This window comes from Odocoileus virginianus, chromosome 2, assembly GCF_023699985.2.
Source record: "Odocoileus virginianus isolate 20LAN1187 ecotype Illinois chromosome 2, Ovbor_1.2, whole genome shotgun sequence".
Taxonomy (NCBI): Eukaryota; Metazoa; Chordata; class Mammalia; order Artiodactyla; family Cervidae; genus Odocoileus; species Odocoileus virginianus.
In genome coordinates, this window is record NC_069675.1 from 69,248,921 (window position 1) to 69,259,710 (window position 10,790).

At 45.8% G+C, this 10,790-nt stretch overlaps 1 protein-coding gene across 3 annotated transcripts; it reads right to left on the reverse strand.

Annotated features, from left to right (window-relative positions):
• Positions 1-286: 286 nt before the first annotated feature.
• CENPA (centromere protein A) lies at positions 287-6,275 on the reverse strand. 3 transcript variants are annotated; one of them, XR_011482030.1, is made up of 5 exons: positions 6,038-6,275; positions 3,370-3,479; positions 2,780-2,857; positions 2,308-2,492; positions 287-1,507 (listed from the first exon to the last, which is right to left on the reverse strand). XR_011482030.1 is itself a non-coding variant. In XM_020913860.2 (5 exons), the coding sequence occupies exons 1-4, from the start codon at positions 6,123-6,125 to the stop codon at positions 2,358-2,360; spliced, it is 411 nt and encodes a 136-aa protein (XP_020769519.1). In that variant the 5' UTR covers positions 6,126-6,275; the 3' UTR covers positions 287-1,507; positions 2,333-2,357. The 3 variants fall into 3 exon arrangements, 2 of the variants coding, with proteins under 2 accessions (XP_020769519.1, XP_070306639.1); XM_020913860.2 differs by having other exon boundaries at positions 2,333-2,492; XM_070450538.1 differs by lacking the exons at positions 287-1,507; positions 2,308-2,492 and having other exon boundaries at positions 2,499-2,857.
• Between the last annotated feature and the right edge of the window lie 4,515 nt (positions 6,276-10,790).

Consider the following 10,790-nt stretch of genomic DNA (forward strand, 5'->3'; position numbering starts at 1 on the left):
CCTGCCTGGCATTTGAATGTGACATGTGACCATGTGTTGCAGTGGGGTCCTGGTTAGTACAATTTTAGGAAAGCAGAGAAGTGTCAATTTTAAGAAAATTAGAGGAAGAGCATAATCTTCTGACAGAGAAGGAAATGGCAATCCACTCCAGTATTCTTGCTTAGAGAATCCTGTGGACAGCGGAGCCTGGTGGGCTGCCATCTATGGGGTCGCACAGAGTTGGACACAACTGAAGCGACTTTGCATGCATGCATAATCTTCTGATTAATAACACTCTGACAAGAACTTTAAATGTATTCAAAGATAAGCTTTATTCCAATGTTTACATAAAAATGAGTTGATGTCGAACAGGAAAATGTTTTTATAAAGGGTTAAAATTTATCAAACAACAGAACTTGGTCCTTCCCTTTAGTTTGAATTCAACTGGCTGACGCATCATTATTAGTATCTGCCCTCACTAATCATTTTCATCACACACAATATCTAAATGTCTTTGGATGGCACTTCCTATTTCTCTGGAAGTCTCTTAACTGCTTTCAGTTACAAGAGAAGAGCAAGGATTTTATCGGCTCATACTCTACTCCACTGGAGGCAAGGATACACCCCCCAATTCTCTTGTTTAAATTGTGGCTGTTGGCAAAGTGTCCAAATGAAGGATTTAAGGCTAACACACAAAGAACATAGTATAATCTATGTATAACAGTAACTTTGCTTCAAATTTTTTCTATTAAGAATTATTTCTATTATCTCTCCACAAGGAAGTTATAAAAATACCTGTAAAAACATTGAAAAGGCTCTTTAAAATCCTGGAATGAAAAATTCTGAAGTATAAATTATGATACATCTTCTATGATTTGCAAATAAAGAATAAAATAAATTCTGCAAGTTGGAATTTCTGAATGATTTTGGCAGGAATTTACCAGAAGGAGCCAGAACATCAAACCTTAACAATTTTCTATTTTCATCCCAATTGAGTTTTTGAAAAGCTGTATAATCTGTTGACAGGTATAGTCCACATACGAACTTGCTTCTGCTGTTAATGATGAAGTCAATCTGAAGGACAGAGATTTGTATGCTGGATGCGCCAGGCTATTCCATGCAAATGACTGGTCTTCTCTTATTTTTTCCATCATATTTTAAATAAAAGTAAATATATATATGGTAAAAAATTTAATGGTACAAGAAGATTTAAAATAATCAGTGAATATCCTTTTTGCCCATAACCTAGAAAATCTGATGTCTTCCAAATCATCAGTCACATGAATAATTTGCAAAGTGAAGTCAACCTTAGAGTCTCTTCATCTGAAAATTATTCTCAGGATTTCTGGAATGTGTTGCTTCTCTCATATATTACCTCTGTTACAGAGGAAAGCCATGCAGTCTTCTTCTAAAAAAAAACTAACTACGAAAGCAACTCACACGCTCTGCTTCAAGAGAGCAAGTCCAGGCAACACCTTGTACTCCGTGGATCTGGTCCTGGCTACAGGCAGAGGCTCTGGTATCAACCCTGAAATTTAGGAATCATATTAACTAACAAGGCATTTTCAAAAATAACTTTCTTTCAATCAAAATGAGGTCATCATATATACAGTATCATGTGTGACTACAAACTAGCTAGGGAGAAGCTGCTATATAACATACGGAGCCCAGCCTGGCACTCTGTGCTGACCTAGAGGAGAGGGAGGCTCAAGAGGGAGGGGATATATACATATAATTATGGCTGATTCCTGTTGTTATACCAGAGAAACCAACACAACATTGTAAGGCCATTACCTTCCAATTAAAAAATCAACCCTAAAAGAACCCCACAAGGTCATCTGGTCCTTGAAAAACAGAGAGGATGAACTCTGTCAGAGATTCAGTTTATCTGGTCATTATTTAATTGAAAAATAAGTGTGTGTTAGTTGCTCAGTAGTGTCTGACTCTTTGTAACCCCATGAACTGTAGATCTCCAGGCTTCTCTGTCTATGGGGTTCTCCAAGCAAGAATACTGGAGTGGATTGCCATTCCTTTCTCCAGAGGATCTTCCTGACCCAGGGATTGAACCCGGGTCTCCTGAATGGCTGGCAGACTCTTTGCCATTTGAGCTACAGGGAAATCCAAATTAAAACTGAAAAATAACTTTGTACAAAAGGACACAAGCCACAGAATCCCAAACATTCAAGTTAAAACTAGGTCAAAGCTTTCCTAGAGAACAAAGGGGAGGCGAGGCAGCAAAGGAGTCAGGATGGAGAAGGAAGCTTCCTTCAGAGAAACTCCCACCCCGGTGATGGGAAGTTGAGTGCTCTCCCCTCAAGGTCTGCTCACTCTCTGGTGAGCAGGAAATGCTTACAGAGACTTGGGCGGGTGGCCAGAGCTCAGCCAAGCCCTTCCTGAATGCCTCGGATCCTCCGGGCCAGCTGCACATCCTTCGGGAAGAGCGTGACGCGGCCGGCGTGTAAGGAGAGGAGATAGGCATCCTCGAAGAGATGAACTAGAAACGCTTCTGCTGCCTGTGGACACAAAGAGAAGCAGAAAGACTGACACCGACGAGGGGGCGTGGGCTGCTTTTTGCTGAGAGACCTGCTAAAAACTCAGCCTCTAAGGGCTCAAAGGACTACAGGAAAGGTTGTTCACAGCACAAGACTGAACTTTGCCAAGGAATTCCACTACTACCAGACGAGAATCTAGCCTCCAGACTCGGGGTGTTCCCTGTTGCTGTTTTCAAGGAGGTGATATTCAGCCTCATCCTTCTCCCATTCTCACCCCTCACCCAACTGGCCCCTGGCCCCCTCCTTACCTCTTGTAGGGCCAACAGGGCCTGGGCTTGCCAATTGAAGTCCACACCACGAGTGAATTGAACACATATTTCTCTTGCCTGTGAAGGAGCGGGGATGGGGAGCAAGGGGAAGAGTAGAGAGGAAAAGGAGGCTCAAGAGAAGATAGACTCTCTCCGTGAGTCTCCATGAATCTTCACTTCTGTTATTCCTTCCTGGTGCTTAACCTGGGGACCTAACTAGTAGCTAACACCTCACTAGGTGTCAGCTCCAGGGAGGTTAGAGATGGGCACATCTCTCCTGGTCATGGTAGGGGGAGAGGAGGAGACAATCTCTTAGGGCAGGAGAAGGGATGAGAGGCTGATTGGATGGGAGAGTTCCTTTTACGAAATCAAAGAGCATAGTTTCAAAGGTGGTGGGGGTTAGAAATGAACTCTATAAAGAATGAGAAGTTGCCCTCAGCAGGCTCATGTATTCAGGAGCTGAAGTGTCCCTGATTAGATAATAGAGGAGGCCCTTGCCATTTGGGCAAGAGATGACAGGGACCCAACACCAGGGAAATTTAAAGAAAGGAGGCTGCACAGGGGTTGGCGGGAAGCTCCCTGGAGCTCACCAGGCGGCAGAAGGGGGTCTTTCTTAACAGCAGGTGTGTGGTCTTCTGAAGAGTTCGGATCTCCTTCAGGATTCTATATCGCCGGCGAGCAGGTGAACGGGAGGACGTGCCTGAGCAAAGCAGTCGAGTCATAGAGTCAAAGGCAGTGGAAAATAGGTGGTGCACTACAACCTGGCCATCAAACTGCCAAACGTGCATGCTTGGTTGTGTCCGACTCTGCAACACCCTGACTGTAGCCTGCCAGGCCCCTCTGTCCATGGGATTCTCCAGGCAAGAATACAGCAGTGGGTTGCCACGCCCTCCTCCAGGGGTATCTTCCCAACCCAGGAATCGAACCCCTGTCTCTTGCATCTCCTGCATTGGCAGACAGATTTTTTACCACTAGCGCTACCTGGGAAGCCAAATAGTAGACTATAGATAACAGGCTCCCCAAAGCAGGGATTTTTGTCTATCGTAGTCATTGTGGTCATCTTCAGCAACTGGAGAACAGTGGATCAGTGCTACATAAATATAATAAATGATCCTTTCAGGGTCCTACTGACCCTCAGTGATGATCTTTTGAGGGTCTTAATTTAAATGCCAACTCTTTCATGCATTACCTTAATCCTAATGTAACGGGAAGCCATGGAAGAGCTTTAAGCAGGATGGAGAGATGACACACTTTTATTTAAAGATCACTCCTGCTCCTATGTAAGGAAAGTACTGAAAAGGGACAAGAGTGTAAGTGATGTCATAGCTGGCTTAGGGTGGGGGCTTGGACGGAGCTGGTGGGAGTAGAGAAGGCAACAGGTTTCTGGCTGTGGGAGATTGTGCCATTTACTGAAATGGGGGAAACTGAGGATGAAGAGGCAGGAGGAGAGGAAGCAAAAGTTTGCTTTTAGATGTGTTTGGCAAAGAACTGACTCATTGGAAAATACCCTGATACTGGGAAAGATTGAAGGCTGGAGGAGAACGGGATGATAGAGGATGAGATGGTTGGATGGCATCACCAACTCTATAGATATGAGTTTAAGCAAGCTCTGGGAGTTGGCAATGGACAGGGAAGCCTGGCGTGCTGCAGTCCACGGGGTCGCAAAGCATCGGACACAACTGAGCTACCGAACTGAACTGAACTAGTGTGACATACCCCAAAGTCCTTGGGTAGAAAGGCACTTGGACATAGGTATGTGGGGTAGGAGGTGAGACCCGGGCTGGAGCTAAACATGTGAGAGCTGTCAGAGTCTAAGTCCTACTGGAGTCAAAAGGAGGGATGAGCCCCCCTGGGGAAGGGAAAGAAAGAAAAAGGAGACCACGGAAGTCCAACATCAACTTGCTCAAGAGAGATGGCACAGGCACTAACCGCTGAGCAGAAATTACAAAGTGTAGGTACCATGGAGTCAGGGGGATGGAAGGTTTTGAGGAAGAAATGGCCCAGTGTCGAATGCTTCTGAAAGACAGGGTAAGAGAAGGACACAGGCATGTCTAATAAAGTTGGCAACACAAAAGTAGCTGGTGACCTTGACAGGAGCAGTTCGAAGGCACTAGACACAGGGGTAGTGGTTATGAGAAGTCGGACTGGAAAGAGTTGAAGGGTCACTGGGAAGAGGGGGAAACAGACACATGGCAACACAAGTCTCAGGGCCTCAGTAACAATAAAATAAGAAAGAAAATGTATAAAAACGAAAAAACGATTCAAGTCATTATTTGCACATAATATAATAGCTCACTTGAAAATTTCAATTAAAGCAACTGAAAGACTATTAAGATTCACAAGAGAATTCAGCAAGTTTGCTAGCTGCAAAGGTTATTTATGTTTCGGAAAGAAAAAAAAAATCTATGCACTATAGCAACATCTACAAGTAACCGATGAAACTTTCTTCTCCCTGCTTTTAGCTATGGAGCAGGAGATAAGTAAAGCGGTTGCTGATGGTTAGGTCTCCCATCCACCAGACCACAGCACAGAAACTGAGGACCACAGAACAGTCTTCTTTCCAGGCACATACCTCTGGAAGAGGACAAGGTGACAGAACAGGTTGAGTTAGGGCACTTTGGTTAAGGCCCAACACAGTCACTCACTGAAGGAAAAATCAAATCACACCCCCCCACCCACCCACCCACCCAAATACCTAAACAGGCACCTTCTAAAAGTAGAACTGTTGTTGTCACAAAACTTTTGTGAAGTTGTCACAAAAAGTAGCCAATAATTTTGCGACTGAAAAAAGCACAAACACTGATTTTAAAAAATCCTGTCTGTGGGAACAGACTGGGTGACCTTGCTCAAGTTAGCAGGTCTGTCTGAGCCTCAGTTGTCCCATTTGTAAAATGGGCACAATATAAAGTTGAGTAACTTCGTATAAAGAGTTTAACATAATGCCTAGTTAGTGGTAAGCAGTCAATCCATGCTGTTAGTATCAAAAATGTCTAAGCCAGTCCTTTCTCCTCGAAATTGCTTTCCTCAGTCCCCTAGGGGGTTTTGGACCTTGCTTCCGTACAGATGCTGGACAGAGCTGCTTTGCCCCCTCTAGAAGAAGGCCAAGGAACCGGGATTGAGAGAATGGGCTCGATCCCAGATCAGCAAGGAGCCTCAGCTTTTCGTCTGTGAAATGGGCACGCGGACTGGGTCCGTACCCACCTCACAGACAGGCTGCAGGCAGGCCGGCTCGGAGGAAAAGGGATCGTGGCGGGTTACCTAAGGACGGGGCTGGCCGGCGTGCAGCGGGAGCCGGGCTCGCGGGGCGCCTCCTTGGTGTTTCGGGCTTTCTCCGGCGCGGGCCCATGGCGGGCGCGCAGGGCTGCGGCCCCGCGGCTCCTTCTAGATCTTCTGGGTCCGGGGGCAGAGGCTGGGAGGGCCGGGACAACCCGGCCGCGTGCCCTGGCTGGGTGCTGTTCGAATTGCCCGCACCGCCGCCAATTCACCGGCCGCGTTTTTTAAAAACCGAATCCAGCGACTCCCAGTGGCTGCCTCGGAACGCTCCTGGCATAGAGCGACTGCGGGGAGGACCAATGAGAGCACAGGCCCGAGAGGCTAACGGCGGCGGTGATAGGAGGAGACTGCAGAGACGAGGCGGATTGACGGTAGGAACCAGCCAATAGAGACTTGAAGAAGTGAAAGGAGGCGGGAACTGCTCTTGCCCACCGCTCTCTTGGAGAGGCCGGCAGGTTTGACGGATTAGACCCAAGTAGTCCCGTGGCTTCTGGTCGAAAAAAGCAAGCTCCATTCTGACGTTGTAGACGATACGTGTGTGGAACGCGTTTCTCTAGACGAATCACTTTGCGCAAATATTTTACGTTTTGCTCTATTAATCCTAAATTGGCTTTTAAAGATTAGGAGACAAACCCAAGGAGAATGTGACTATTCCGTGCCTCGCCTGAGACTAGGGTCACCCCGAACACCCCACGAACGCGACTCAGAAATGAGCGTTAACGCAGTTCAGTTCAGTTCAGTCGCTTAGTCGTGTCCGACTCTCTGAGACCCCATGGACTGCAGCACGCCAGTCGTCCCTGTCCATCACCAACTCCAGAACCTTGCTCAGACTCATGTCCATTAAGTCGGTGATGCCATCCAACCATATCATCCTGAACGCTATTAATGATTAGGGTCGTGGGACAGCCAGGATGGGGACTCTGACAATGAGATCAAGCAAGGCAGGCCTCAGCTCTTTTCTTGGATCACAGGCTCCAGCATTTCAATAGAATCATCCCAAGGGAAACCATCCCTTCCCTTCCTGTTGGGGAATAATATGTTTGAGGTCAAATGTAGAACTAGATAGTTAGAATAAAAGGGGTTTTATATTATGTTTTTTGTTTGTTTGTTTTACATTTTCTAGATGTTCTATAGTAACCTGTACTGTAATCAGGAAAAATGTTACAAAATCAGTGATTTTAGAGAACCCTTTTCACTGCTGGTTGGTGGGGATGCACAATGGTGCAGTCACAGTTGAAAACAGTATGGCAGTGGATCAAAAAATTAAACATAGAATTACCATATGATCGGGGGATGGGATGGAGAGGGAGGCGGGAGGGGGGATCGGGATGGGGAACACATGTGAATCCATGGCTGATTCATGTCAATGTATGGCAAAAACCACTACAGTGTTGTAAAGTAATTAGCCTCCAACGAATAAAAATAAACGAAAAAAAATTTATTTTAAGTCTAAATGGTTACCTGATTGGATTATGATATTATAGCATACACTGCAGGTAGAATTAAAGTCTCATGAAGGATTAAAAAAAAAAAAATTACCATATGATCTAGCAATTCCACTTCTGCATATATAGTTCAAAAAAAAGCAGAGGCTTGAACAGGTATCTGTACAGTAAGGCTCATAGCAGTGTTATTCACAATAGCCAAAAATGTCTAAGTGAATGGTATACACATACAGTGGAATATTATTCAGCCTTACAGAGCAAGGAAATTTGGATACATATTACAACATGGATGAATCTTGAAGGCATTATGTTAAGCGAAATAAATCAGACACAAAAGGACCAATATTGTATGATGCCACTTATATGAGAAGCCTAGAATCATCAAATTCATAGAGACAGAAAGGTAGGATGGTGGTTGCTAGGGGCTGGGGGAAGGGAGGAAAGGAGAATTATTGTTTAATGGGTATAGAGTTTTTGTTTGGTAAAATGAAAAAGTTCTGCAGATGAGTGATGGGTGACGGCTGCACAGCAAATGTAAATGTACTTAATGCCACTGAACTCTACTCTTACTAATGGTCAATGTGGTCAGTCTTATGTTGTGTATATTTTACCACAATAAGAAAGGAAGGGAGGAGAGAAAGAAAGGGAGGAAGGAAAGATATGGGAGGAGGGGAAGGAAAAGGTAGGGGAGGCAGGGAAGGAAAGGAATGTTTGGTTGAACCCATTGAGATATAGTCACATGACAGAAGGATGGTTGTTATTCAATGACACAGAGGCAAGAAGTCCTACTATACTAGTCTTCAAGACCTGTTAGTCAGACAAAGCAAATCTTCCCTCATTTTGCTTTAGACCTCGAGTGCCTTCTTTGCTTTATTAGAAGTAAGTAGAAAGTAAGGTGGGTTTTCAGGTGGCTCAGTGGTAAAGAAACTGCCTGCCAATGTAGAAGATGCATGAGACAAGGGTTCGATCTCTGGGTCTGGAAGATCTCCTGGAGTAGGAAAGGGCAACCCCCTCCAGTATTCTTACCTGGAAAATACCATGAACTGAGGAGCTGAGCAGGCTGCTGTCCATAGCGTTGCAAAGAGTTGAACCCAGTTGAGCGACTGAGCACAAATGTTAGCACAACATTGCATCCCCAGTAGTTACTTACTGAGCGACTGAGGAACAACAGAAAATAAGGTAGAAAATAGGTAAGGAAATAGTTAATCACACTAGGGGATTTTAAGTAGAATATGAGAGACCCCGGTAAGTTAATGATTACTCAAGAGAGCAGGTTTACTTAACCACAAGACCAAGCAGTGCTTTCTTAGCAACAAAACCCCCAAACAATTAAGCAGTGGTGGCAGGAGACCCACATACTGCTCAGTGAGCTCAGCAAGTTAATGATCCCTAGGATATGCTCTCTGCACACATGAAAAACAATAATTTGTGAACTGTGCTAGATCATGGAGAGACGTGAAAAGTATGAAAGACAAAGAAGTTACCTAATTGTGAAGGGACCCATCCAGCATCAAAGTCAGGATCAGAATGGACACCAGGACCATCATCCTCAGAGCAGGATTTGGCACTTCTGGGAGAATGGGAGGCTGGCCCAAGGACAAGAATTCTGATTCTGGAGAGGCCAGGGCCAGTCCTTGTATATATGTGGGTCTGGGGCTGGCATCTGGCCAGGTATCACCCTTTTTGAATGGCAGTGTGTGACTGAATTAATTATGAGTGAACTCTGCACCCAAATGGGCTCCTTTTCTTTGGGTATTAAGGTAGACCATGAGCCCCAGGTGGTGCTAGTGGTAAAGAACCCACCTGCCACTGCGGGTTAGACGCAAGAGACGTGGGTTTGATCCCAGGGTTGGCAAGATCCCCTGGAGGAGGGCAACCCACACCAGTAGTCTTGCCTGGCGAAACCCATGGACAGAGGAGCTTGGTGGGCTACAGTCCATGGAGTCACACAGAGTCAGACATGACTGAAGCGACTTAGCATGCATGCATGAGCCCTAACCACACTCCCCGGTGCCTCTTGCTGGTCAACATGGAAGAATCTCTGGATCATCAGTAGGAACAAAGACCACAGATTCCTGGAGATGCCTGTGAATATATCTGGCTTACTTCCTTTATCCATGGGACAAGGAGACTGATGCCTGGGAGAGGAAGGGGCTTCTCAGGCCACTAGTTAGAGCAAGATCTGGAACTCTGGATTCACAGTCAAGAACTCTACTCACTGCATCAAGTGGCAATGGAACCCAAGTCTTTACCTTAGAATGAGGAACAGAACCTGGGAATAATACTCTGCATTGAATTTGGTGGCCCTTTCTTCCTCTGACATTTATTTTATAAATAAAAGCAAACGAACACTATTTTGTACTGATGACTTCTGATTTTGGATGCCCATGGTGATCTCTCCCTTGGCTGTTCCAGAATCTGAGTGAGAGTTCCTGCCTACCTTAAGAAGGTAACAACTAACTCTCAACAACAGGCAGACTGGGTTGATGTGGGTCTATGGTCCTTTAAGGCAGCATCTCCTTGAGTTGGCTGGCTGGAGCTGTGCTTGGGGATGCTCTGTGGGTCTACTGGTGATGGGGGGTGGGCTGAGCAGTCTGGTCCAGGAGACCCAGTCTGTGGTGACAGCTTACACAATAGACCATCCAACAGCCAAGAGCTCGAAAATTTAAGTTTACCCTTTGAATGGCTCTGACCTTCATCCTCTCCACCATTTCTCTAGTTTGAAAGTGTTGCCGCTCACCTGTGTCCTACTCTTTGAGATCCCATGGACTGTAGCCCGCCAGGCTCCTCTGTCTGTGGGATTCTCCAGGCAAGAATACTGGAGTGGGTTGCCATGCCCTCCTCCAGAGGATCTTCCTGATCCAGGTATCAAACTCAGGTCTCCTGCACTGCAGGCAGATTCTTTACCATCTGAGTTACCATGGAAGCCCTTCTCTAGTTTAGACCCTAATTAACCAGTGTTTTTTTCTTTGTTGTTTAATTTTTTGGCCACACCACACAGCATGTGGGACACTTGTTCCCTGGTTAGAGATTGGATTCGCATCCCCTGCATTGGAAGCATGGAGTCTGGACCACCAGGGAAGTCCCCAATGGGTGTTTCACCAGTCTCTGCCTTTAGTACCTCCTGACGCAAGTCAAAACTGTCTCCATATAACAACCGGGTGATCTTTCCAAACAACAATTTGGGTTTCATCACTCCTTTGGCACCCTGCTATCTAAGGATGGAGTTCTAGTGGCTCAGCAAAGCCTAAAAGGCACAGCACTACCCAGGGGCCTGTGCCACTCTCTGGCCT